We start from the raw sequence: 27774 nt of genomic DNA, 5'->3' as shown, positions 1-27774 counted from the left end.
GGAAGAAAATAAATAAAGAATTAAAATTTTAAAAATGTATTTCAAAAGGGGAAACAAAAGGCCAAGCGGCGGCCCGGGGCAGGGCAGCGGCACGCCGGGGGGTCGCTCCGTCTCCGCGCTGCGCGAACCGGCTCGGCCGGGTGCGGCGGGCCCGGCAGCACCGCGCGCCGCGACAGCTCCGCGCCGCCGCCGCCAATCGCCGCCGTCGGCCCCGCCTACGGCCCGTCGCCATTGGCCGGGACCGCCGCCACTCAGGCCCCGGCGGCGGCGGCGGCGGTGGGGATGCCGATGCCGATGCCGGCGGGCGCGGAGCCGCCGCGGCGCGGAGCCGCCGCCCGGCCCGGGCACGGCGGGGCAGGCGCGGGCGGGGCGGGGGCGCGCAGCCCGCGGGCCCCGCAGCGGCCGCCCGGGCGCTGCCCGCCGCCGCCGCCGCGGCCGTAGGCGCCCCCGCCTCCCGGGGGGGCACGGCGCACCGGTATGAAGCGGTGCCGGTCGGACGAGCTGCGGCAAGCCGAGGAGGACCCCGGCGTCGCGGAGGAGCCGCCCGGCCCCGCCGCCATGGAGGCCAAGCCCGGGGAGGCGGCGGCGGCCCCCGAGGCGGGCGCCGTCCCACCGCCGCGCACCAAGCCCCCCGACCTGAAGGTGAGGCGGCGGGGGCACCGGCCGGTGGGTACCGGTGGGTTGGCAATGGGGCGAGCATCCCGGCGGGGTCACCGGAGGGGCGAGGACACGTTAGGGTCGACAGCGGGGTTACCAATGGGGCAAGCACCCTATGGCGTTGCCGTTGGTGTTACCGGTGTGGTGAGCACCGGGCGAGGTTACCGGTGGGATGTACGCCGTGGTGGGGTACCACCATCCCCGTGCCCTGGTCCCTCCTCTGCTACAGGTGTGACCTTGGAGGATGTGGGATGGCCCCGGGATGGGGATGCTCCTGGATGGGGATGCTCCTGGGATGAGGATGCTCCTGGGACAGGGACGCTCCTGGGATGAAGAGGTCCCAGGTTGGGATGCTCCCGGACCAGGGATGCTCCTGCACTGGGGATGCTCCCGGGGAGGGTATGCCCCTGAGGTGTGGGTGCCCCCGCGGTGGGCCACCTCCCCGGGTCGAGATGCCTCATGGTAGGCTCGCAACAGGCACGCACGGGGCTGGGCGCCGCTGAGGCCGTGGCCCTGCTGCAGCGTGGCCACCAAGAGCAGCAATAATAATAGGGCGGCGGTGGGAGAGGCGGGAGGACACTGGTGTCACCACCCGCCCTTGCCAAAGGGCCTGCGGGCATGAGGGTCACCCCCCGGGGCAGGTCCAGAGCAGGCTGCCATCACCTGAGCGGGCTTTTTTGGGGTAACAGGGCTGTCCCCCTGCAGAGGGGCTGAGCGGACCTCGGTAAATAACGGCCGGAGTCACCCCAGCGCTGAGCGTGGGGGAGATGCTCGGGAGACTGCCAGCCGTGCTGACAGGATTAGTGCTGCGGCAGCCGGGAAGCGCCGGTGTATAAATGGCCCTGAGGCTGCTCCTCCGGTGCCTTCGGGCTGTGTCCGGTGAATGTGGAAAACAAGTTACGCGGCACTGCAGCGCTGCGGGAGGGAAGGGAGCCAGTCCTCCCGGCAGGGCGCGTGCAGGGATGCGGGCGGGCAGGACGGGGCGGTCCCATGTGAAATTGGGCAGAAATTCCCTGTGGGTTTGAAAGCGGAGCAGCTCTGACCCCCAGCCGTTCAACAGGGTCCCGCTGGTGTGGGCACAGTGGGGTTTTATTTTGCAGAGATGAATTCCCTGCTTGTAACTTTGGTGTTTTCAGGCACCGCAGCATGTTGCGGCCACGGGCAGAGCGTGCTCATGGCAGTGCTGTCAAAGGCGATGTGGCGGTTACACCACGGTGGTACGGAGGTGCTGCTTCCACTCTTTAGTTTCAAAAAGACCTGGACAAAAGTGGAGAATGTCCCTGGTCACCCAAGGGCATCCTGGCATCCAGGACAGAGACCCTTGTTGTGGAGCACCCCAGCCTGCTGCGTGGCCTAGAAGGTCTTACTGGCACGGTCAAGGTCATATGGAAGCTGGGAAGCACAGCCACGACTGCTAGGCTGCTGCTGTGCCTGCATGCTTCCCTTCCGGAACGGCAGCCAGGAAATAAAAACCCCTGTTCCCGTAGAACTTGGCTGCTTTAAGCACAAGAAGCCCCGTGGCTGCAGGACGCTGCTCGCTGCAACACGCGGTGCCTTTTCCTTGATGTCCGAGCAGCAGCTCCTGCTCCTGAGGCTGTTTTGGCTTTGCTGATGTGATGTACAGCTGCTGCTGCCACCCTAAAAAACAGCTGGAGGGGAGACCCCCATGCCAGAGCAAGGCACGTCCGTGGGGATGTGGTGCTCAGGCTTGGTGGGGTGGGACACCCTTACCTCGAGGAAGCTCGACTTGGCTTGGCCAAGGTGGTGCTTCTCATCTGCATCATCCCCCAGCTTCTCTCCATCCCACCTGGGGCCCTTTTCACCAGCACGGTGAGTCAGGAAGGGGTGGGAGCGTGGGGCAAAAGGAGCCACGGCTTACAGTGGGGATGGTCACCAGGCCACGCGTCCCTCGGTCGGTGCGTCCAGCTCCAGGCTGAAGCTCAGCCTGGTCTGCAGTCCAGTCCAGCTCACAGCAACAGCAGTGGCCAAACACCCATTGATTTTATTGATGTGAGTACGATACCCTAATGCAGCTTTGCTTCGTGATGCTCACCTTTAACGCGTTTGTAGCTCAGCAATTAATTGCCCGCATGGAGTGAATCCTCAAACTTGCTTTGCCAGGCAGAACGCATGAAAAATTGTGTCTCGGTGCTGCCCACGGTTTCCGCGGCAGAGCTGGGCGCTCTGCCTGGCCTTACCACAGACACCACCGATTCAGCCACTTCGCCTCCTGTTGCTACGATTAGTGGCATCATTAATAAAATCTTAAAGTTTTCTTGCCCAGAACCTCTTCTGGAGCTGCTCTCCCTGCTCTGGATTCGCCACGGTGGGGTGGGTTCAAGCAAGCTGGTCCTTCACCCCTCTGCTGTCCCCAGGCTGGCGTGGTGCCACACACCAAGACCCACAGCTTCATCTCCCGGTGGACAGTGAACAAGCAGCAGATGTAAACTTTTGTTTGCTGCCAGCCGAAGATGGATTTGAGCTGGCAACCTAGAAACAACAGGCTGCCTTGTGTCATCTCCATCCCCTAACCCCGGCAGATCCGCAGCAGCTCTCCGTTCCCCAGCCCGGACTCCAGCTCTTTTGCCGAGAGCGAGGGCTCCATTAGGGGAAAAGAGAGGGAAAAAAAAAAAAAAAGTTCTGGCAAGGAGCAAAGCAGATGCATGACATATAGTTCTGCTTAAGAATATGTTGGGTGGCAGGGATTTCTGTGCTCTGCAGCAGAGTGACTGGATCCATACAAAACACTGCAAAAGGAGACATCCAGCCTCTCGCGGCTGCCGGGGTGTCCGGGGTGTCCCACCACCAAGGCATTCACCGCTTGATCACACTCCCGCTTGCTCCGAGCATCTCAGAGCTGAGTGTTTTCCCTGGGTCTCTCTCTCTCTGTTTTCCCAAACGGGTCGATCTGGCCAAGGGCTGAAAGTTGAAGCCTGACATCATTTCCATCTCCAGTTTCACGATCTTAGTCTTCATGGCTCCCGCCTTTCCCTCCTTTGAACCTGAAAGCCAAGATCAGCAGGAGTCCAGAAGCACTGAACTGAGCCCTTCCCCCTTGCCAGGGCCTGATCCAAACCCCACATCTATGGACAGAAAACTTCCCCATGGCTTCTGGAGCTGGGGAGCTTCTCCAGGGGAGGAAGGAGATGAAGGACAAGGAGAGGTCCCACCACGGGACGTGCAGTCCCCAGCCCAGGTCCTGCCCTGAGCAATGAGGTTGGCACAGGGATGGCTGGAGGGGATGGGGCGAAGCATTAACCTCCCATTTACTCATAGCAGGTCAAACCCACTCAGCTAGTTTATTTTTTTTCGAAGCTCCCTCACTACAAGGGGATGGGTCTGGGGGTGGAGACACCTTGATGTGGTTCAGAGGGCTCCCCGTGGTGGTGCCTGTGCAGGCTGCTCACTGCAGGGAGGATGCAGAGGACTCCTCCTCTCCATAAAGGTCACCAGCCCCTATTCTAAACCCTCAGGTACATTTATATTTAATCCTTCGCACGAACAATTTTCCAGGCATATTTTGGTCTTGAAAGGACACCGCCAAGGTGAGCCGGCTCCCCTGTGGTTAGTGGGATGGAGCTGTTGTCAAGCAGCTTGAGCAGGAGCAGCGCGGTCCCTGGAGCAGCCGCATCTATCATCTCCCCAGGGCATCACTCATCAAAAGCTCTCGGGCTGCGGGCGGGGACCCCGGTGGGTCCCCACTCTGCTGCGGAGCTGTATGCTGGGACCCCCCGGTCCCTCGGGGAGAGCAGAGCATCCTCCTGGGCAGGGTGCTTCCCCAGGGCTTGGCCAGGCGTGGTGGAGGGGTGAGAGCTGAGGCTGGGGTGCGCTGCCCTCCTGGGAGCCCTGCGATGCTTCCCAGCAGGCACACGGTCACGTTGGTGTGGGCCGCTCGGCTGAGGCCAAGCTCTCCGTGCCCGGCTGCCTACGGTCACAGCCCCTGCCCCAGATCTGACCCGTTGGGATCCCCATCCTCGCTTCCCACCGAATTTCAGGTCTCAGCATCCCTGCAGTCAATTCGGGAGACGCAGAGGTGACAGCCGTGGGAGAAGCGGCCGTGGGCTGCCACTCGCTGTGTTATTCCCCCGGGAGCACATCTGGCTCCTCTCGGCACCGGCAGCAGAGACCTCGCTCTGCAAACGCCACCCGAGGTCGGGGGCTTGCAGGGGTCCGCAGCCCCCCCAGCCGGAGCCACGCCTGGGCAGTCGGTGCCGGCCCCCAGATGTTATTCCAGCGAGCGTTTAAGGAGCTGCGTGTCACTACGGCGTTTTGGTAGTGCATTAAACAACATGACTAACGTTTGTCACATGTTTGTTCTCTCATCCTGTCCCTGGGAGGAGAAGCATGTGTGGGGGAGTGCTTTATTTTCCATTTTAGAACATCTATACGTTTTCCTTGGCGTTTGTGGCAGCGGGAGGAGCGGCAGAACAGGGGCTCAGGATGCTGCTGTGAGATAGAGCTGCGAGGGGCCACTGGGCTGGCTGGCACCCTGGGGGGACAACTCTGCCCCTGGCCCCCAGCCCGGCTGCCAGAAGTGGAGTGCGGGGTGGTGGTAGGACCCCCTTGCTGGGGACCCATAGGAGGATCAGCCGGAAAAAACAGAAGGACTAGAAACCCCGTGCGGGGCTGAACGGGACCTCCCGGGGTCCAGCTGCTGTTTGCAGGGCTGCGAGCTGTGCAGGGGCTCCTTCCCTGGCTCTGCCCACTGCGGAACGGCTCCCACACACCTTAAATATGGAGTGCCCTGGGGTGGGATGGGATGGATGGGATGGACGGGATGCGATGGGATGGGACGGGATTGACGGGATGGGACGGACGGGACGGACGGGATGGGATGGACGGGATGGGATGCATGGGATGGGATGGGATGGAGGGGATGGGATGGGATGGATGGGATGGGATGGACAGGATGGGATGGATGGGATGGATGGGATGGGACAGTTTTCCACTGTGTCTGTACAATGCCTCCAAAGGGCTGCAGAGTCTTGGCTGGAGCCTCTGGGCAGGCCAGGGATATAAATAATTAATAATAATAATGATTGAGCAGGACTTCGCAGCATGTGGCTGTGCTGTAAGGTCATGGCAACAAGATCCCCTCCTTGCGCGTCTGAAAGCCGAGTAAGAGGTTTGGATATCGGGGCAGAACTGGAACACCATTTAGTGAGAAACCGGGGGGTTTCGGACTGTGTGGCCGTTTGGCAGCGGCAGGAGCACCGGCCCTGGAGAGCCCGGCACGGCCCCAGCCGCAGGGGGGACGCACAGCCCCCCACAGCGGGCAAGGGCAGCCCCTGGCTTTCCCGCGGGTATTGCCAAGGAGCAGCATCCCAGACAAAAACGGTCGTCTGAGTCACTGTCTTCCTGCAAGATTGGATTAAAACGGGTTTTTTTTACCTCTTGGCCAGACATGGCTTGTCCCCGCCGTGTCCCCACAGGGCTGAGACTCTGTGGGATGGGTACGGGGCGGGGGGTTCGTGCAGCCCCCTCCTGGCTTCTCACATTTCAGCGATTAGTTTCCATCAGTGGATAAAGACGTAAGAAAGAGGCAGAGAGCGTGACCGTGGTCAGCCCAGAGCTGTGCTCAGCCAAACCGTGAGCTTTGGGCTTGAAGCTGCCGCAGCCAGCAAGAAGTGATCCCCTTACGGGGGGATGCGATGCAGGAGCCGCTCCTTTGACATCCGTGGAAACAAGTCCCCACCGCCGAGCAGGAGACCCCGGCTGCATTAATGAAAAAGACAAAAGAAATAAAGATATTTTTGTATTAATCTGAGTGTTTTACAGCTGTCTACGCTGAGAAATTAATCTCCGTATCCATTGCATCAGTTATTAAGCAACGGCTGTTCCAAAATAGCCTGTGCAGACGCTCTGTTCTGAGCCACGAGTAGTTTCGTGCCAGAAAAATGCCTCTGCTTTGGAAGTGCAGAAATATCCCGGAGTAACATAAGAAAACAGAGTTTTTACATCAGCAAATTCTCTGCAATAACCATTGTGGAATGGCTTGTTTGTGGTCACCACTCCCAACAGCTCTTTAATGCAGACAAGCCTTTAGCTTGACAAGCCGCCGTCGATCCGGTGGGATTCAAGCCCAGGACGAGCAGGGCCGGGATTCCTCTTTTTGCTTCCCTTCCCCTTTTTCCCATGCAGATCCCTTACCGTCCCACCAGAGCCCTACCTGCAGAGCCCAGGAAAGGTTTTTTTCAGGAGAAGTTGGAAAGGGCCAGAGGAGAAGTTTTATTTTAAAGGTTAATTTCTATCAGATGGAGCTGTTGGGCCAAGAATCCCGAGGGCAGCTGGGTTCCACCTCCACGCTGGTGCTGGGAAAACATCCTCTCCTTTATTGCCAGCTTCGCTTTTATTTTGTTTTCTTTATCCTCAAGGAAGGGAGTTGGTCATTTCTTTTCGCTTGGACCTTCTAAAGGGCTAACTGTGCATCCGAGGGCATGCCGTACCCTTCATGGTAGAAATCTGTGAGTTTATAGTTATTACCTATCTAATGCTGTCTCTGTTTCCATAGAGACTCTATAAATAGAATAAAATTTAAATCACAATTTCCTGAAGTAGCAATTTGGCACCGCAGATTTATTATATATTTCTCAAGAAAAACCGAAAGGATAGAAATTTTCATTATGAATGGATAACAGGAGGATTAAAGGGTTTGCCTATAGTGTTTAGTGACACGGGATCTAATTGCTGATTCCTTGTCAGTATTACAGGAGCGATGAGAATTAGGCCCTTATGGATTTGGACCTTGTGGCTTTAATGCCTGGGCTTTTTAGGAGATGGAGTCCTTTCTGTATGGCCATGAAATCCTCCACTGTCCGCAGCTCCTGGAGGTCGTGTCTCGAACATCACTGCTTTTCCAAAAGCCGGGGCTTTTGCCAAGTGTGGGCTGGGGCTATGAGTAGCTCCCGGTTCAGAGCCCGCTTCACGCTGCTTTTTGAGCATAAGTAAACGGCAGCGCCACCGTTACGGGAACCGGCATCCCCGGGGAGAGTCCCAGCCACTAAATCAGTGGTGAAACGCCCCTGAACGTCAGCAGGGTCAGAACTGGCGTCCTCCAAGGTAGGGTGCTCGGCTTAACTCCGAAATAGAGCCAGAGCCACAGGGCAGACCTGTGCCTTGTGCTCTGCTGGGTTCCTGGTAGCCGAGGCTGCTTCGGGAGGTGACAGGATCTTTCGACGTCCCAAGATCATTTATTTGCTGCCCGGGAGCCACAATGGCTCGGGGATCTGGGATCTGCTGAGCCCTTTGCAGACTCTGGAAGTTGCTGCCCACGCCGCTGCTCCCCCCGGTCGACCACGCGCAGGGGATTGCAGAGGGCACCCAGCCAAAATCTTCCCATGGGTGCAAATCTGGGCATTCCAGTGACTGCAGGGAAACCGCTCTGGGCTGACCTGGCCGTAATCACGAGCACGATCTGTTCCACCATCTATATTGCATGACTTCGCTGCAGCCAGCGTACACCCCGATTCCCAGGAGCCGGCACCAGAAAAGCCGTGTGCTCTGTGGGAACACGCGTCTCGTAGTCCCCTGGGAGAGGAAGACCCGGGGGTACCCGGGGGAGCAGCGTGCCCTCATCTCCTGCTGGAAACCAGTTGCTGCCCAGCGGGGACTGGATTTGGTGGCACTGGGCCACGAGCAGCAGTTTTACCCCCATAAAGCGAGGCCAGCCTGGTCTGTGCTGTGCTCAGAGCTCATGGAAAATCCCCTGGGGAAAAGCGCTCCCTGATCCTTCCTGGAGCACGTTTTGGAGAGCAGAAGGCTCTTGGCAGCGCGTCGGTGGCCGAGGCTCCAAGGGTGGGAGTAACCCTGGTTCTTCTCGCTAAGGAAAAGGCTGCTCCATCCCCGCTGCCCGCAGGGTTGGGGTCTCTGCACAGCACATGGCGTTGGCTGCAGCAGGCACCTCCTCCCTCCGTTGCTCTGAAGGGTCTTTCTGCTCCTCTTGCTACTTCTAGGGATTAGCCAGCGATCATCGGAGACCTCCCTCCGGCGTGGGGAACGCTGTTGGAGCTGCATACCTGAGCCGTCCCGAGCCACATTGCTCAGCCCTGCATGCCATCAGATGGCCACTAATGTTTCATACTTTTCCATGGGTATAAAGTGCAGTGACAGCAGCAGGGCTTGTTCCCTTTCACAGATCCCTTTGGAAAGCTGTGGGGTCCCCAGAACCCTCCAGAAGCTCTTTAAGCCTTCGAGCTTCCCGTTTCGTTTTGGTGCTAGCATGGGCACCATCCGTCAGCGCTGTTTGTGCCAAAGCGGGTCGATGCTGTCCCTTCCTGAGAGTAACAAGGATTGTTTTCTCTCTTCTCCTGCAGAAAATCCAGCAGCTGTCTGAAGGGTCCATGTTTGGCCATGGCCTGAAGCACCTTTTCCACAGCCGCCGGCGGTCACGGGAGCGGGAGCACCAGAACTCGCAGGACTCGCTGCCGCCGCACTACGGCATGTCCGACCACGACTCCCCCGATGAGAAGGAGCGGTCCCCAGAGATGCACCGCGTCTCCTACGCCATGTCCCTACACGACCTCCCGGCGCGTCCCACCGCCTTCAACCGGGTGCTGCAGCAGATCCGCTCCCGCCCCTCCATCAAGCGTGGCACCAGCCTGCACAGTGGCAGCCGACGGGCCAAGAGCGGCTCGCTGGAGCCCCAGAAAGGGAGCCCCCACCTCGTCCGCAAGGCCCCCCAGGACAGCAGTCTCACCGCCATCCTGCATCAGCACCAGGGCCGCCCCAGGTCCTCCTCCACCACCGACACTGCCATCCTCCTGGCCGAGAGCGGGGCCGTCTACCTGCTCACCGAGGACACCGAGTGCCTGGCCGATAAGGTAGGGCTGCGCCACGGGGCATCCTGGGGCAGCTGGGGGGCACGAGCCCACCCTGGGGTGCTGGGGCAGGACTGGGTGCAGAGCACCCCAAAATGCTGTCGGGAGGAGGCTGTGCCTCAGGGCAGCGCTGGTGGCACCGGGGGTGCAGGATGGCGGACGGCAGCCCCTGCCCAGAAGTGAGTTGGGTCCAGAGGCTGCTGGGGTTGATGCTCCTCTCACGGGGAGATGACGGCGGGGACATGCCTCGGTCCGATTCCCAGAGCGGGATTTGAGGGAGAGAGGAGGAGGGACCTGGCAAGAGCTCTGTGCCGGTGGGGTGGGACCCCCGGCACGGGGTCGGAGGGGACCCCGGGCAGCCCAGCGCTTGGCCGGGCAGCTGCAAATTGGTCCCACCCAAAGTGATTTTTAAACTGCTCTGTGCAGAGCTAATGGAGAGGATGGTATTTCCATCTAGTGTTTAGCCACGTTAATTATGAAACAGCTGAGATTAGCGCAGCAGCACGGCACGCTGAGGACACGGTGCGAGCGGTGAGAGGTGCTCCGGGTGCTGGTGGGATTCTCTGTGCCGGCTTCTCTCCTTGGCTTTTGGAGCTCGGGGGGTGTCATGCTCTAAAACCACTCTCTGCAGCCCTGAGGGCTAGGTGCATCCTCTTTTCTTTTTTTCTTTTTTTCTTTTTTTCTTTTTTTTTTTTTTTTTAATTTACCTGAAAACACCAGCAGTGAATTGGCAAAGCAGTAGGGCTTGGGGTGGGGAGATGGCCAGGCAGGCTCCGGCACCCCGTGGAGGCTCTTGGGTGGGTGTCTGGGTGGCTTTTACGGGAACAGCTGTTTAATAGGGTGGCAGCGGCTGGGCAGAGCTGCCGGGGTGGGATAGCAGTGGGGGTGTCAGGTCCATGCGCTCCACTCCAAGCAGTGGGACCCAGCAGGCGCAGGGGCTGGGGGCAATGCTTCCCACTTCCCCCCCCAACTGCTCCTCTCTCCTTGGCACTGAGTCTCCAAGAAGGAAATCTGACCTGGAGACTTCTGTTGCCCTCTGAGCTAATGGAAAGAGGATCAACCAGATACTTTTTCCTTCTGTTTTTGCTCGGCAGTTTCAGCACCCAACTGCAGCTGACAGTCGTGGCTTGCAGTGGGTGCCAGCGCTGCTCCCCTGCCACAGCCGTGCGGGGACAGGGCCACCGCCGGGACGCAGGAATCTGGTCCCAGAGGATAAACACGTCATTGTATCAGCAGCTTTGCAAGAAACAGCCGCCCAGGTCCTCCTCTCCGCCTTTACTGTGTGCAAATCAGGGCACCCAGACCCTTCCCTGGCAGTCCCCGCTCCTCCCTGCCGGCATGCAGCACCCGGACCAAGTGTCCGAGCAGGGCGAGGGGCCATTCAGCTTGTTAATTTAAGCACCTGCAGCCAAAATTTCTTCCATCTGGCCCGTGGCATCAGCCTTGCAAGGAGCCCGGTCCCGCTGAGCTCTCTGGGGTTATGGCCGAAGCTTTGATCCGAAGCGATTTGCACCGGAGAGGCGAGAGCAGAGCGGGTCCGTGTCCGCTCACAGAGCAGCACAAAGAGCGCAGAAACGGGATGAATAATTAACTGCATATGACACAAAGAGTAATAAGGAGAGAAGCGATACTGGGGCCTTTGTGGGGCAGTGGAAAAATAACCTATTTAGAGAAACAAGAGCTATGTGATATTCTCATGCTGTATTATTTTTCCATGGCCCTCAGGAACCCCAGCCTCCTGCCCACGGCATACCAGCTCCTCTTCCACAGGGTCGGCTGGTGCTGCCATGCCCTGGGCTCGAGCACACCCGACACGGCTCCGCCGGACCCCGGCAGGCGGGTTTGCACGGGGGCTTTGTGCCAGCAATCGCTTCGCATCGCCTCTGCCCTGTCCTGCCGGGGTCAAACGCCTTTACCTCCTCCCCGTTTCACCCTCAGTTTGGAAGCCGCCACCCTGGGGGTGCACAGGACCCCTGTGAAAGAGTCTTTTTTCCCCCCAGAAATTTCACACTGAATTTTCCATCTGTTGTGTAACGGGCCTAGCGCACGCTGGATTAATCCCTCGTGGAATTGCTCAGCCTCAGCAAGCGCTTTTTGAACAGCTATTTTTTTTTTTCCTTTCTTTTTTCTTAATTAGGATCCTGCAGTTTTCCCTTCCCTACCTTCACCTGCGCCGGTTCCTCACCCTGCAGTCCCTGCCGGCACTGGGCCACCCTCAGCCCCGCTGGGGCTGGGCACACACGGATCCTGCCCCCTGCACCCCCTAAGTCCCCCCAAGAGGCAGCTGCCGGGGTGCTGCGGCGCAGGGAGCGGACAGGGTGGCTGGAGGAGGTGAACGGGACCATGGCACAGTCTGGGCATTCAGTGCCGGTTCTGGCTGGGGCTCACGGTGTCATAGGAGAGATGCCTCGTGTGCCCTCCCCACCCCGGTGCTGCCCGCGTGCTGCCTGCAGCTGCCTGGTGCCCTGGCACAGCTGCCTGCTGCAGGGAGCATCGCCGAGCGGTAACCCCCAGCTGGGGATGGGGGGCTGTCACCAGCACCGCAGGTCAGGGACCGAGCTGGGGACAAGGCTTTGCTTAGTGGGGTGATGCCCACCTGGAGCAGATGTGCTCGTGGCTTTCCACCCCCCCAACCTTCCCCACCACGCTCTGCCCACCTTGCGCATGCAAAGAGTAGCTCCGGGTGAGGGTGGGATGACAGTGCGGTGGCCTGGATGTCCCCCGCCTCCTGCTGGCAATTGCAGGCAGCTTGGGGCCGAGGTTTTGTACGTTTGTACATGGGGACCATGCTCTCTGCTTTGCCCTAACACAGATCTCTGCTCGCTGACGAGCCTATCGGGTGGGCTGGGGGAGCCACTTCTTGGGGGGCTGCGGGTACCAATGGCCAGGAGCACCGCTGGATTTCAAGCAGCCGCTCTCCTGTGCGTCCCGTTGTGCGTGGCTCACTTGCTTAGCCAAAGTGGGGTGGTGTATTTGGGGTGCACGTTGGTGTCAGTGTGTCTGAGAGAGCCCGTGGCCGGTGCCAGTGTTGGCATTTCACACGAGGATGTGCCAGCTTGCGGACATGGTGGCACGTGTGACGGTGGTGGTGGCAGTGGCATGGTTGGGGCAGGGGGAGGCTGCGGGCAGGGACCACACGTGGTGATGGGAGCATGGCTGAGAGCCTTCTCCTTATCTCACTAATCTCCTCCTGGTGACCCGCCAGCGCCTGGTGGGAGAGGCGGCCAGACGGGCATCACCGGCTGGCACAGCCGCCCGGGCCCCGGCGCTGACAGCAGCGGCTGTGGGGTCTCCCCGTGGACCCCGATCCCCCGCGACGGTGGGGTACAGTCGAGCGGCAGCGCTGGCGGGGCAGAGCATCCCGGGGGGACCCTCGTCCCCGTCGGGGCGGCCGGAGCTGGACCGGGGCGGCCGCGGGGTTTTGTGCCTGGTGCTGCCAGGGAGCTGCGCGGACGCCTGCGGGGACTGCGGGATGGTCCACGTCCAGGTGAGACCCCGCGTCGCGCCGGGGCCTCGGGGTCACCCCCCGAACCCCCGTAACCCACCCCGAGCAGCGGCGGGGGCGAGCGGGAGGGAGCCCGTGGGAGCGGGCTGGATCCGGGGCCGACGGCCGTTAGAGGGCGGCGTTGCCGCACCGGCGTGCGCGGGCGTCCGTCCGTCCGTCCGTCCCTCCCTCCGTCCGTCCTCCGTCCATCTGTCCCTCCCTCCGTCCCTCCGTCCGTCCGTCCGTCTGTCCCTCCCTCCTTCTCTCCGTCCCTCCGTCCGTCCTCTGTCCATCTGTCCGTCCGTCCGTCCGTCTGTCCCTCCGTCCGTCTGTCCCTCCCTCCGTTCCTCCCTCTGTCCCTCCGTCTGTCTGTCCCTCCATCCCTCTGTCCGTCCCTCTGTCCGCCGGCTTCTCCCCGGCATCCCTGAGGGATCCGCTCACAAGTGTCACGAGTGCAAGTGCTCAGCCCCGGCCGAGGGGTGCGAGGGGCCGGACCCCAGCTGGGCTCACTGCCCACCTGCCCTTGGCATCCCTCGGCAAGTGACAGCACCAGCTGCCGCCACTGCCCGCAGCCCCCCCGTGCCCCTCCCGCAGCCACCTTGGTCCCCCCCAGCCCAGATGCTTCTCCCATGAGACACAGGGGAGGAACAGGGGGGAGCAGGGGGGGTTCGTGTCTTGTCTTGGCTTTGGGTTTGAGGGCCAGGCCGGCTGCTGAGCCTACAAGCTGTGCTTACTTATGGGCTCATAGCCCACGTGTGCCGTTTCCCTGCTCCCATCTCCTCCCTCCTTCCCTGCCACCTGCCCAGACTCTGTGGGAGGTGGTCTGTGGTCCTGGGGCTCTGCCTCGGGGGGGGTCCTGTCCTCACGGCCCCATCCCCGCTGTCCTGCTGCCTCAAGGGCACCAGCCCTCCCAACACAGCGCAGGATTCATCTCGCTAAATTTAGATGCCTGCTGGGTCAGTGCCTATATCAGGGTGAGACGGATTAAAGTCAGCAGGGAGGAACCAACGGTTTCTGAGCGTCCACCCCAGGGGCAGCTGTGGCCCAGGGGCACAGAGGGGTTTGGGCGAGCGGTGGCCGGGAGGCTGCAGGACGGCTGAGCCCTCGCCGCGCCGGCCCAGGGCTGTCAGGCACATTCATCTCCCCTGCTCAGGCATCTCTTTCTGGCTGCAGCATGTCCAGCTTGGCCCTGGCTCCCTGTGGCCCCGCCGGCATCTGACCGCCTTCGGTTTCAGGGCGGGGACGTGATTTCTCGCCTCCTACCGCTCTGGTTACCCAGAACTGGTCTCAGTCGACAACTGGGATGGGGACAGGGACGGGGACTCTGCGCAACCCAGCCGTGACCCCCCGGGGCCGGCGTGGCCCATCGGGCTGCTGAGCAGCCCCAGCCCAGCTCCGTCACGGAGAGGAGATGCCCCAGGGCCGGGGGCTTGCCGGTTGGAAACAGGGTTTGCTCCATGGAGCTTCTTGAGTATCCTTTCTCCCTGCGGTGGGTGAGGACATGGTGGTGGCAAGGGAGGTCGGCCGGGCATGCTGGGGTGGCTTGGATGGTGGGATGCTGGTGATGCTTTGCTGCCCCTAAAACTCTCTTTTGATGGGAGTTTTGTGGGGCTGGGGCGAGAAATCCTAAACCCAAAAGCCTGAAGCTGAGCTCCTGAGCTGGCAGCCTGCTTTCTGGAGGTGCCTAAGAGTCCCCAGGGAGCTGGTACCAGCTAAGGGGACACAGGACCTTCAAGTCTTGCTACTTTTGGTTGTTGTCCCCACATCTAGCGCAGGCAGGGGGTTCCCTTCACTCTCTGCCTCAGTTTCCCTAGCTGGAAACCAGAGCCAACACTTTGATGTGTTTGTGAAGTCTCTTGCATCTCTTTAGGAGGGTTTGCTGTCAGAGGCAAAGCACATCCTCCCCCCTCACCCAAACTCCAGGCGAGTTCTGGTGTTAAAATCCCAGAGGAAGGAGCTAAAGTAGGCCAGTGGTGACTGCAAAAGTGAACAGAGGGAACGGTGGTGTAAAGCTGCCCTCCGTGCAGCCCCACAGCCCCGTGGCTGGGCTCTCGGCATCCAGGCGGGGTCCCCAGGGGGTGAGCCAGGGAGCTCCGCTGTGTGCAGACCCTACAAGTGCCAAGGGTTTTGGGGGGAACTGCTGACTTCTGCTGCAAACCGAGCCCCCGCCAGGCATCCCCAAAGTGGAGGTGTGAGAGTCCTTGTGTCCAGGTCAGCACCCACCTCTCTGCCTCCATCTCCCCGCATGTGGCAGGGGAATGAGAGTCTGAGTGCTGGGTGGTGGTGGGAACTCGTTCCCTCACTCCCATTGGGATGGTGCTTCAAGGAACACTTTGGAAAAAGCAGATAATAGCTGTGAAGACAAAGATACTCAAGATTGCTTCTTAATTAATTCAGGAGAAGAAGAATATCAGACTCTCGTACTGATTCACCCCCTAGCAAAAGACATCGTGTTCCTCAGCCTTCGTTGACATATGGCTGTTGTTTCCAGCCCACCAGCAGCTCCCGCTCCCCGACAGGCAGGCACGGCAAACGCCGCCTTGCCGCCTGCCCCTGGGCGATTTGGGTCGAGCGGGTGGCTGGTGTGTGGGGTGGATGTCCAGGGAGGACGGGGCAGGATTGGGGGACCAAGGTTCCATCTGTCCTGCCCATCCCCTGCCGCCACGGGCAGGTAGCTGGATTGTAGCTGAGAGCAGGATTTGGCTCCTGAGTCAGGATGAGCAAAGCAGGGTCCTGCCTTGTGACTCCTCGCCCCGCTGCGGCTGCAGCTCTGCCTCTCCCTACCTCCCCCCTCAAACCTTTCCTACATAAGCTGCCGAAAATCCCCCCCAGCTGCACAAGCATCCTGTTAGAGGTGTCGAAACCCAGCTACAGCATGGGCCGGGGTTGCTGCTCGTGATTTTAATGCTGTGTCACTCCGTAAGCGAAATAGCAGAACCATTGCTGGAGTTCCCGGGGTTACTCCCTCCAGTAAAAACAACAGCAGGATTTTTTCCAAGGATTCTCCAAGCATAGGAAGGGCCCTGAATAGCTTCACCCGTGAGGGATGGTCATTGAATTGTCTCTGAAGAGGTGTCCTCCCGATGACCTGCAAGCCCAGGGCACAAGGGACAGTCCCCAACCCAGGGGATGTGGTGTCGAGTTAGGAAACACTGGGATCCGCAGCGTGTGGACAGGTACAGGGGCACAGGGACTCGCCGAGCTCAGGACAGGCAGCAGGGACGGATCCCCGCCACCCCAGGGATCTGCCCGTCTGTACGCACGCAGCCACCTTCCACGCACGGCTCTTCACCGGGCGCCATGGAGGAGCACGCTCCCGCCCGCTGCCACCGAGAGCCCCATGGGATGGTGGCATCATCCCAGCTCAGACTGGGGACCGGGGAACCGCGGTGTCGCGGCGGCTTGCTTGTTTATTCTCTGCGTCGTTCGGAAGGCAGCCCGGCCAGGCAGCGCTTGGCGGTGCTGTTTGTTCTCCCAGCACAGTTGGAGGAGCAGGACCGGCCCCTGCGGCACCCAGCCTGTTCCCGCTCCCCCCAGGTTCCCTCCCTGCTCACCAGCCTGTGCTGCTTGTTCTTGGCTGCCTCAGAGCCTCGTAGTGCCTCCTCTGCAAAGCACGTCGTACCATCCTCTGCCCCTTCCACTCCTTAACCGCAGCCATGACAGAGGGAGAGGATCCGGCCGCCTCACGGAGCACCGGCCAGGCGCTTTGCAGGAGTGACCAGGGCATCCTCATGCCGGAACCGCATCCTCCCGAATCCTGTCCCGGGAAAAGGATATTGCTCTTAAATTCTCTGCTGGGTGTCTTTGTAAGTACCCCCCTCCGCTCTCCTTCCTGCTCCTAGGCTCTGGCAAGGCGAGGACTGGGGGTGTGTAGGAGTAAGGGGTGAGGAGCAAGGTGGTACCTGCCGGCGAAGGTCAGGCTGCTGCTGGGCTCTGCATGGCTGCCGCTTGCAAGGGTTGAGGTCTTGGCCGAGAAGCCACTTGCTTTGGACACCAAATGCACTCAGGAATGTGAGGTTAAGGAGCACTGGACTTCGCAGATCTTCACCTCTGTCAGCGTCCTGGCTCCCAATAATTCGTACACAGCTTTCCCAGCCCGGTCGAGGACGCTCTAGTGCAGCTTGGCTGGTCTTCCTCCTTTTTTTAGTATCGGCTTCTCTCTGCTAAGCCCAGGCCCTGTGGGCTCCCGCTCAGCCCAGCCCTGGCTGCCACCCATGCCGGCCAGCGAAGGCAGAGCCCAAGTTCAAAATCTGCCGTGTGTTTGTGTTGCATCACTCGGTGACCTGTCTCTTGGGTGAGATGCTCGGACTGGGACTTTATAGGCATTCAGGGCCAGATTCTGCACCACTCAGCACCGGCACACGCTGAATGTGCTGTGATTTTATGTCTATCCAGGGATTTCCTTTACATGGGAGCTGGGGTTTATTTATTTTTAACTTTGCCTCTTACAGGCAGGCCTGAAAAACATAGCTGCCGCTTTCTAAGCAGCGAACTAAATCTCCTAGAGCAGAGCTGGTGCTAAGGATGAAGGGGAGTCCGCCACCGACCTCTCGGGTAATTTTCTTGTAAAAACCCCGCTTTTCCCGTGCCAGCAAGGTGTTTTGCATCGTGCAGAAGGGAGGCTGTGCCCTCGGGAGGGGAGATGCTGCACTGCTGCTCCACCTCGCTTTGCCAGGGCATTGATAGGTGACATTCTTGCTTCTGCAATTATTTGCTAACCCTAACCTTCCCCTTGCACCGGGGAGCTGAGAACAGGTGGTTTCCTATGGATCAAGCTGTCTGAGGTCCCCAGTAAATAAAAAATACGCTCTCCAGGTTTCATTGCAGCAGGCTGCCTGCAAAGCCTCATCCTGAGTGTCCTGGCATTTAGCAAGTCCTCACTTCTTCAGCCTCCTCTGGGGAAATCTGTGCTCCTCTGTCCTTCCCCGAGGCCAGGGACAGCCCGGCAGGTCAGGCAGGGTTTGCGGGGGGCTGTGAGCTGGCAGGAGGTGTGGGGAACTCGAGGCCGGGGGGGGGGCATTACAGTTAACCGCAGGCTGGGTGGACTGAGCACAGAAGCGGGGCGGGGAGCAGATCGGCTTTGGGGCTGGCCCCAGAGCTTTAAATGAGGGAAATGGAAAGCAGAGCTCAGAGCAGGGAGGGTGTTTTCCAGGGCGTCTCATGCAGCTGGGGATTTTTCCTGCCCTGCTGGGGCGGCGGAAGAGTGATGGGAAGTGAACTCTGGCTCCCATGCTAAAACAAGAAGTGATGCTATGAGAGATGTTAAACCAAAGATGAACGTCCGTTGGTAATCTGCCCTGTGTCATGCCTGGAGGCGTCCACGGCCTGGGACTTGGCCAGAATGCAAAATCCACCCTTTCCAGGGCAGCTCAGGGGGATCGGAGTCCCTTCCCCGGCGCGGCCGAGCACCGTACGGTAGGCACAGCTGGTTTCTGCTCCTGGCGGGTTTAACTTACCGGGGGAATCTGCTCTCTGTGCCTTTCGGTATGGACGGTACCACAGCCCCCTGCCAGTGCCTGCAAACGGCGGGTGAGCGTGCAGGGAAGGGGCTCAGCGCTGGCACGCGCAGAGGTTGCTCGTGCAAACTCGCAGCCAGATGGGGAGGGGAGGCCTTTGCCTACCAGATCCTGTCCTCCCGAGAGGACAGACCGAGAAACATGGGGGCTGCTGATGGCTCCGTGTGTAGGAGCCCCTCCCTTCGGGGTTACATAGCCTGTGGGGATGCTCAGATTAGCGCAGGGCTGTGCCATCCCCGGGCTGGGGTGCGGGAACCAGCCAGGTCCCTCCAGTGCTGCTTCCCCACCACGGGGCCAGCAGCCAAGACCAGTTCGGGAAGACGGTGCTGGCGAGCTGTGCTGCTGCGGGGTCGATCCAGCCTGTCCCTTGCTCCCAAGCACCGTCTCGTATAAACACCGGCACGGCTGGGGATGCCCTGGGCAGGGTGCTGTGCACGGTGCCACAGCAGCGAGAGCCTGGGTTGGAGGGGCCAAGGATTTTAGTTACTGGTGTCAAACTGTGCTTTGGCAGCTTCGCATCACAGATCAGTCCTGACTCTGCTCCGGCTCTGCCTCCTCCAGCTCTGCCTCCTCCCCGTTCCCGGTACCCAGCGATGCACAAAGAGCACCGGCGCTGGTCCGGGAGGGTCCGGCAGTGCTGGGCTAAAGGATGGGGCCATGTAAGGAAATGCCTTCCCGGCTCAGAGCAGCCCAAGAGGAGGCTGCGGCTTCTCTGCCCGTTTCCTCCCGTCAGCTTATCTGCAGCCACATGCGTTCCCACAGCCCGGCAGCGCAGGCAGCCCCTGCCCCAGACCTGTCAGAGCCGATGTCTCCTGGAAGGGAAGTGTTCCCGCAGGGGAGGCTTTGCCACCATCGCATGGCGAGGTTTAGGGCAGCTCACGTTTGCAGAATACAGAGGGACCAAGACCTGAGGATGGTGCTTTCATGGAGCTGTCGAACCAAACCGTTCAAATCCATCCGTGCCACGATGGGTTGATTTTTGTGCTGCTCCAGCGTGGGCAGTGCTGGCTGTGCAGCGCTGGCTGTGCGCTGTGGGGTAGCTCAGAGATGCAGCGTTGCACCCAGAGCCTCTCCGATGCGGCAGGTTACATTTCCAGGGCACGGATGGACGTAGGGACAGCCTGCGAGATGATGGGAAGCATGATGCTGAGCGGTGCTTGGCTTGTCTCAGCTATGGGAGCAGCACGGTCTCCCCCATTAAACATGCATCTAGGTCGTGAACAGCTCATCGGTCCGGCCTGTACAATTCAATGTGTGGCTGAAAATACTTTGTAAGCTGTTGTTGTCTTGTTGCCTTTTTCAAAAAAGAATTAAACCAGAGCGCTGCAAATGAACCTTTCTTGTTTAGCCCGTTGTTTGCAGCTGCATAGATGCTCTGGTCTGTGGCCACAGTTGGTTTGAGGTTTCAAACAGCTCTGGCATCAGCAGGGCACGTTCAGGGCTTTGGTTTGGCACAGCGTAAGGCTGTGGGCTTGAATTCTGCTTCCCTCAATCGCTCTTATCCGGGCCTGATCCTGCAGTGACCCCGCTCTGTGCAGCCCCGCGGGTTTGGGCTGAAGCAAATGCACAAGCTCCGGGTTTCCTTTCTCGCCCAGGACTTTGGCTTTGGCCCCTCACCAGCTCCCCTGGCCCTGGCATAAATGCAGCGCTTGGGGGGTGACTCCGGACTGCCACCGGCTTCTGCAGGACCAGAGCCTGCTGTCATTCCTGCTTGCTTTTCAGCCGTCCCATTTAATATCTTTTTGATTGCATGTGAAGTATCAAACACTTGTTTCTGGTCAGTCGGCTGGATGTGTTTTCCGTGCATTGCATGTTCTCCCGTGCAGGATCGGGTCGGTGCAACCTTCCCCATCGCTCTCCATGGTGTGAGCGGGTCGGCAGCGCTCCACCGGCTGGACCCGGGTCTGTCCCAGGGCACGGCCAAGACACTACCTGATCCCGACGCAAGTTCCCAGCTTTTAGCTCCCTTGGGCTGCCCCGCTCCTTCCTTGGCAACTGTATTTTTCCCGTGCATCGGTCCCACCCAGGGTTTTGCTTTATGCGTGTCTCCCCCTGCCTCTCCCGGGCTTTATGTCCTGGTGAGCGACACAGCAGATGACAACGGCCCGTTCCGACCCCCCGCGTCAGGGCACAGGCAGCGTATGGGGCTGGAGGCGTGTGAATATCCCGCCACAGGGACGAGGGGGGGGGTTTGCATTACAGCCCTGAAAGCTCCAGTCGCCGAGAGCTGTAAACAGCTCCGGCAGATTTCCTGAGTCGGCAATCCTGCTGCACCCATCGGCTCAGTCCCAACGCTGCGCTCAGTCCCTGCACGCCCGGAAGGTACCCGGGGCCAGCCCTGACGGAGGGTTTGCAGGAAGGATCTCCTCCTCCCTCCCTCCCCGCTGCTCCCCCGAAACTTTGCTGCTGTCAGCTGCCGCTTTCCCCCAGCCAGGCACCCTGCCATGGCAGCCAGCGCTGCCCGCGCATCGCTGCCGGGCTCCGTGCCGTGCCGGGGACGCGGCCGAGCAGCCCACGCCGACTAGCCGTGGGGGACCCGAGCCCTGCCAGAGATGGAGGTAGGTCCCGGCAGCCGTTGGGGATGGAATAAGACCGTGGGGAGGATGGTGATGGGCAGAGAGACCCGCAGGGGCTTTCGGTACCTCAGTGTCTGGTGCTCGGTGAATGAAACCCACCGGTACGATCCGTGCCCGCACAGCAAAGATGGGGTGGGAAGCTCCGCTGCAAGCTGAAACCCTGAGCGTGCCTCCCTACATTATGTAAGAAAAATTATTCTCAGGCAGGTAAATTAGCAGAGGCAGCCACTGCCGGCCCATTGTGTCCGTCCAGGGGTGGCACAGGAGCGGGCAGCAGGCAGGGCAGGCAGGGCAGGCAGGGTGCGGAGGGGGACACAGAGCTGCCTGCTTCGGTCTCTGCTGCAGGCTTGAAAGGAGGGTGGGAAGTGTGAGTCAGGGCTCCTGCATCTATTTTCAAAGCCTGGGGTGGGTAACGCGGTCTGGTGGGAATAGCGGCTCCGCTTGGGGAGGCACGGGGCTGTGAACGCACGTGGGGACAGGGACAGGACTGGGGACACCCAGAGCATCCCCTGTGATGCTGGGCTAATTGCAATCACCAACTCACAGGACAGATGCTGTCCCGAATTACGCTGATGAAATGCTCTGGGGAAAAGGGGCCACAGAAACACCCACATTTAATGACTGCCGCAGAATCAGCCTCCATTTCTCTGCCAACTGTGGCCTCTCCCCCATGGCTTTCCACAGCCACCAAGAGCCTGGGGCACGTTGACACCCGTGCTGTGGAGCTGCCGGATCGGTGCAGCAGCTCCTGGGGTCCGCCCTGCCTGCCAGCATCCCTTGACGGCTCAGTGGTACTTCTTTTTTCCATGCTGGAAGGCGCATACGGTCCATCCCACAGCTGTTTCATCCCCGTGTTGTATTCCAGCCGGGAACCACGGTCACTCTTTGTAGTGAAAGTCCTGGCTCGGGGTTGATGCAGCAGAAGCCAGGGCATTAGCTCATCCACCGCGCTTCCCAGTAGGCTATAGGGTATGGAAAACAAAATAGTTCAGGGCATGAGTAAATGTCTTGAGAGTTTTGTTCTGAACTTTGCAATAATTGTGCAATTCCTTAATAATGGGTTTAAATCCCTTCCAGTCATGGGTGTGCCGGGAGACCCGCAGCCCCATGCCGGGGACACGGCCATGGGCAAGGTGCTGGGCCCCGAGCTCCTCACCTGCCACCTGGGCTTTCTTCCATCAAACCTGCAGCAGCAAATAAACCAGCATTGCATAATTGTGCCCAGCCGTGGCCCTCTAAGTACTGTTTGCTCAGCTTATTAGCTTGAGCCTTTTGCATATCTCAGCTCTCCTGGGTTGAACTCTGTTGATAAGAATAATTTTTCTTCCTGCGTCCTGCATTCCTCCTGCATCCCACATCAGCCCCTGCTCTCCCCTCCAAGCCTGCCTGGAAAACAAGTGCTGGAAAACAGTGCTTTCATTTTGATGTGCCGTGTGTTCAGCATGTAGGGAAAGTGTGGCTTTTACTAATCCCCCGGTTAAATCCACTGCACAGTCATTTAGGCTTGCTGGGATTTAGCAAGCAGTGTCTGTTAATATTGCAGAGCTCGGTATTGTCTCGTTTTCTGTTGTTGTTTTCAAAGCAATAACCTGCTGTGGCTTTCCTGTGATGTGCCCTGCGTCTGAGAGAGCAGAGCTCTCAGTGGTGCTTGGGGAAAGGCTTTCACCCCAGCCATGGCAGCGTGGAGCCAGGCTGTTCAGCACCCATCCTGCCCTCCCTTTCCCCCGCACCCCCAAATACACTCCCACTAATAAATCCAAAAGACCGGCTTTGCAGGGGCAAAGGTTTGGGTGATTCCCAAACCTTTCCCTGTTTGGAAAAAAAAAGTTTGAGCAGCTTCTCCCCTTCACCGGCCCCGCTGGGGTTTCCCATTTCGGCATCTCCAGGGCTGCCTTTTCCTTTGCCACAGCCCGTTTGCCCCTTACTGTACAGATAATTGTGCATCAGGGCAAAAAGTCTGTTTCCTCCTGCTTCTGATTTCTGCCTCTTGATAAGGAACCAAAGTGAAACCCTTCGCAGGGCAGCTGAAGGGCCCAGCCTGGCCGAGCAGCTAAGAATAGCCTGGCAGTGGGGTCTGAAAACTCCACAGATTTGTTAAGCATTATTTAATTTAAAAAAAAAAAGTAAAAAAAAAAAAAGTAAAAAAAAAAAAAGTGCTGATCCAGCTCTGCCCCGTGTCCACCTGTGGGCTGGGGGCTGCTGGGTTTCCCCTTGGCTCTCATCCTCCAGCCCCATATTACAGTAGCGCTGCTGCAACGGAGAGAGAAGAAAAGCAGGACGGCAGCGCCGCAGGAAAAGGAGATGCAAGTAAATAACAGGAGGGCAGCGTTTGCCCCTGCTTTTCCGAGCCCCACATGGAACCTGCTGCAGATGGGAGTGTTTATAAGCAGCATCTTGAGAACATTCCTCCCTCCCGCGCAAGGCATTTCCTGGTGATAACACACTCCTAAGTAATGATCTCGCAGCATTATCCCTATTAAAGGGTCATTCGGGGAAAGTGTGATGGAAATTAGAAATTATTCAGGTCTGCCAACAGTATTTAACTTTCAAGCAGCTCTTAATTAGAAGCCAGGAGCCATTTATACAACCACTGAGATTTGCATAAGAATCTGCATATAAAACCCAGCAAGTGGATAGATTTAGTGATTTTTTTTTTTTTTTTTCAAGTGGCAAAGCAGCGTGCCTGGGTCAGATACCGTGAGGCAGGACCCTGGGTTGCACTCCAGGCTCTGCAGTGATTTTAAGTGTGGCCTCAGGCAGGTGATTTCCTCCTCGAAAGCCCCAGTTTTTCCATCTGTAAAATGGACATCAGCATGTGCCTGAACTTTCTAGGTGGCAGCTTGTGCTTGCAGAGGGGTCTGGCATTGCCAGGTGAGAAACCTCGGAAAAGAACGCAAAGGAATCCCTGCACCTGCAGCCTGCTGCTCCCTGGGGATCGGGAGCTGCATCTGAGTCACCCACAAATTGGGGTTCTGGCAGCTTCTCTTCAGCTGAAAAACTCCTGCATGCATCTAGGCTAAAAGCCAGACACTGAAATTGAGACCGAAATATCTATGGGTTGCTCAATCCCTGCTCTCACTGCTGGTTTGGTGGGAGATTTGATGACTGGTTCCAGTTTTAGCTCCTCACTCCTTTTTCCCAGCTGGCGCTGAGTGTCCAGCAGCCCAGAGATGTGGGTTCCTCTCTCTGCACAGAGCGAGGGCAGAAAGTCAGAGTCCAGCTCCCGGCGGTGGATGCTCCTGCTGAAAGCAATTGGCCAAAACCAGCCCCTAAACTCTAATTATTGTGTCGCTACGCCCTCTAACTGGTTTATTCCTGGGATGCCAGCAGTAGTGCTATGGCTGGGAAATGCTTAACCAGCCAGAAAAACAACAAACAACTTCTTGCTATTGCTCTGGTTAACTATTCTCCTGCCCAGCTCCTGCCTCCCTCTCTCTCCTCTGTCCCGTTCCTCTCCTGCCCTGTCCCCAGGGGCTGCCTGGGAGTTGCTGAGCATCACCCTCCTCTCTCTTTGCTCGCAGCTGGACAAGGGGGACGTGACCGCGCTCAGCCTGCCCTCCACCGCCGGGCACGGCGACGCCGACGGCACCGTCTGCCTGGACGTCCCCGATGGCACCCCTGACCCTCACAGGACAAAAGCCGCCATCGAGCACCTGCACCAGAAGATCCTCAAGATCACCGAGCAGATCAAGATTGAGCAAGAAGCTCGGGATGACAATGTGGCCGAGTACCTGAAGCTGGCCAACAACGCAGACAAGCAGCAAGCCTCCCGCATCAAGCAGGTTTTCGAGAAGAAGAACCAGAAGTCGGCGCAGACCATCGCGCAGCTGCACAAGAAGCTGGAGCACTACCACAAGAAGCTGAAGGAGATCGAGCAGAACGGCCCTTCCCGGCAGCCCAAGGATGTCTTCCGGGACATGCACCAGGGTCTTAAGGATGTGGGTGCCAACGTTCGCTCCAGCATCAGCGGCTTCGGCGGTGGCGTGGTGGAGGGCGTCAAGGGAGGGCTCTCGGGTCTGTCCCAGGCCACCCACACTGCCGTGGTCTCCAAGCCCCGGGAATTTGCCAGCCTTATCCGGAACAAGTTTGGCAGCGCGGACAACATTGCCCACCTGAAGGACACGTTGGACGACGGGCACCCGGAGGAGGCTTCGCGGGCTCTCAGCGGCAGTGCCACCCTGGTCTCCAGCCCCAAGTACGGCAGCGACGACGAGTGCTCCAGTGCCACCTCCGGCTCGGCTGGTGGCAGCAACTCAGGGGCAGGACCCGGTGGCTTGGGGAGCCCTAAGTCCAACACGCTGGACAGCCACCACAATAACTTCGACACCATCCTGGAGGAGCTCCGGGAGATCAAGGACAGCCAGTCACACCTGGAGGACTCCATGGAGGACCTCAAGGCCCAGCTGCAGCGGGATTACACCTACATGACACAGTGCTTGCAAGAGGAGCGGTACAGGTAAGGACAGGCAGGTGGCAGGATCTGTCAACCCAGGGTGGCTTTTTGGGGACCATGAAGCCACCATCCTGGGTTTGTCCAGCTAAGCCCTGCATGCCAGGGACATGGGGAGCTGCAGTCCTGCTGCCCTCCTCGCTGCCAGACCCCCAGCAGCACCGCTGCCGTGGAGAATCATGCAATGCTCTCCCTTCATCAGCCGTAACCAGCCTCAGCCCAGAGTGGGGTGGGTTGGAGGGGCCGGGTGGCTTCTCCAGTGTCAGGGGAAGGAGGGCAGGGGGACACGCAGGGGGACCTGCCCACCCCAGTGCCCCTCCACCCCCACGCGCAGGTACGAGCGCCTGGAGGAGCAGCTGAACGACCTCACTGAGCTGCACCAGAACGAAATGACCAACCTGAAGCAGGAGCTGGCCAGCATGGAGGAGAAGGTGGCCTACCAGTCCTACGAGAGGGCACGGGACATCCAGGTAGGGGAGCATGAGGGCTCAGCCCCCCGCTGCACCCTCCATCCATGGGGTGAGGGAGGGACGCTGGGCTGGAGGGTGGGCAAGGGGGATCCCTTTCTCTAGCACCCTGCAGATGAAGTCCTCGCTGTGATGCTGTCATAGCAAGAAGCAGGTAACCAAGCCATGTCCCCAAAACCCTGTCTGTGCCCTAGCGAGTCCCCACTGTGCTGAAGTCCCTGGGTGCTCCAGGCAGGTGGCTGTAGCACGGGGCTGGTAGGAGCCACGTGTGGGCCAACACATAGTCCCCGCTGTCCCAGTTTGAGTCATCTCCCCTGCTGCAGTAGGTGCTCCCAGCACCGAGACCTTCCCCGGCACAGGCAGAGCGGGATGGGGCATGCCTTGCACATCGCATGGGCCAAGGGTTTGCAGAGGGAAACCCCTTTCCAGCTGAGCTGGTCACCCATTGGAGCTGTGCAAGTAAAACTTTGCAGCAGCAAGGTCTCAGAGCACGGGGCAAGTACCGAAAGCCCTCGTAGGGCATCCCTCAGAGCCACTGGCCAGCCCTGATGTGCTGTCCCTCGCAGGAGGCGGTGGAGTCCTGCTTGACACGGGTGACCAAGCTGGAGCTGCAGCAGCAGCAGCAGCAAGTGGTGCAGCTGGAAGGGGTGGAGAACGCCAACGCCCGGGCACTGCTGGGCAAGTTCATCAACGTCATCCTGGCCCTGATGGCCGTGCTGCTCGTCTTCGTCTCCACCATCGCCAACTTCATCACCCCGCTCATGAAGACCCGCATGCGCATCCTCAGCACTGCCCTGCTCGTCCTCTTCCTCTTCTTCCTCTGGAAGCACTGGGACTCCATCACCTACTTTCTGGAGCACATCCTGCTCCCCAGCTGATCCGCAGCCTGGCCACTGCGGCCCTGGGGGCTTTCCATTTCCCACAGAGGAGAAGGCAGGTGGAACAGTGGTCCAAAGCCTTTGGTTTTTCCTTCACACGCTCGGTTTGGTTGTTTTCCTGGCCCTCCATCCTCGCTGCAGCCGACAGTGATCACTTGGAGCGTGGCATGTTGGACCTGGGATCCATCAGTCCTCCGGGATGTTTGGGGAGAGCGGGATGGGGAATGAGGAGTTTTTGGAAGAAACTAGTAATTTATGGGGTGCTGGGTTTTTCTAGGGTTTTGGGGTGGTTTTTTTAAATGTCGTTCTGTTCCGAAAGTCCATGCAGAGCTCTTCTGTCAGTGGGAAGGATTGAGCTGGACCAAACCGGGGTCTGGGAGAACTTTCTGCAGACAGAGGAGAGCAGTTAGTTGGGGCTGGGTTTTCCCTTTCACCCTTCAAGACCAAGATGGCAAAAAGCTCAGTCCCAGGATGGAACGAAAGCAAAGCACGTGATGAAGGAGAAAGCGGGTCCAAGGCAAATGCAGCAGGACATGCACATCCCACCAGCCTCTCCCAACCCCACCACAGCCCAGCCAGGACAGAGCAGGGCTGTGACATTGTCCCTGTGTCCCCACAGGGGCCTGGGCAGACACGAGGGACCCGATGCTGGACACAGCACCGGCACAAGTGAGATCCCCTCCGCTGGTTTCCCTTCATTTATTTATTTCCTCCTCCTTTGGCTTTAGTTGATCTGATCTCTTCAGGGACACCTGGACTTTCCAGCATCACGCCTCTGAGTTTTACAGCCTCTGCACCGTGTCGTGTGTGTGTGTGCGTGTGTGCGCGTGCGGTTTTTAATTTAATTCAAGACTGTTTCCATTTGTGAATCAAAGCTGGTAGAGCAGGGGGAGGCGAGCAGCTGCCTCCCCAGCCCTACACAAGAGCACA

At 59.2% G+C, this 27774-nt stretch overlaps 1 protein-coding gene across 6 annotated transcripts; it reads left to right on the top strand.

Moving 5' to 3' along the window:
• Positions 1 to 266: 266 nt before the first annotated feature.
• Positions 267 to 27774, top strand: TMCC2 (transmembrane and coiled-coil domain family 2). 6 transcript variants are annotated; one of them, XM_054804163.1, is made up of 5 exons: positions 267 to 642; positions 8970 to 9476; positions 24571 to 25505; positions 25834 to 25969; positions 26533 to 27774. In XM_054804163.1, exons 1-5 carry the CDS (start codon positions 478 to 480, stop codon positions 26842 to 26844), a joined length of 2055 nt encoding a protein of 684 aa, XP_054660138.1. In that variant the 5' UTR covers positions 267 to 477; the 3' UTR covers positions 26845 to 27774. The 6 variants fall into 6 exon arrangements, with proteins under 6 accessions (XP_054660138.1, XP_054660139.1, XP_054660142.1 ...); XM_054804167.1 differs by lacking the exons at positions 267 to 642; positions 8970 to 9476 and adding exons at positions 14276 to 14428; positions 16621 to 16763; XM_054804168.1 differs by lacking the exons at positions 267 to 642; positions 8970 to 9476 and adding exons at positions 16633 to 16763; positions 17409 to 17511.

Source organism: Grus americana, chromosome 25 (assembly GCF_028858705.1).
Source record: "Grus americana isolate bGruAme1 chromosome 25, bGruAme1.mat, whole genome shotgun sequence".
Lineage (NCBI taxonomy): Eukaryota > Metazoa > Chordata > Aves > Gruiformes > Gruidae > Grus > Grus americana.
The sequence above is the reverse complement of the archived record's forward strand: the minus strand, read 5'-3'. Positions and strand labels throughout refer to the sequence as shown.

What these genes read in the sequence shown, in the direction of transcription:
- TMCC2 (XM_054804163.1), top strand. Translation starts at nt 478, where the DNA reads ATGAAGCGGTGCCGGTCGGACGAGCTGCGGCAAGCCGAGGAGGACCCC. An exon ending in CCGAGTGCCTGGCCGATAAG is followed by an intron (nt 9,477 to 24,570) that starts GTAGGGCTGCGC and finishes CTTTGCTCGCAG; the next exon opens with CTGGACAAGGGGGACGTGAC. An exon ending in TTGCAAGAGGAGCGGTACAG is followed by an intron (nt 25,506 to 25,833) that starts GTAAGGACAGGC and finishes CCCCACGCGCAG; the next exon opens with GTACGAGCGCCTGGAGGAGC.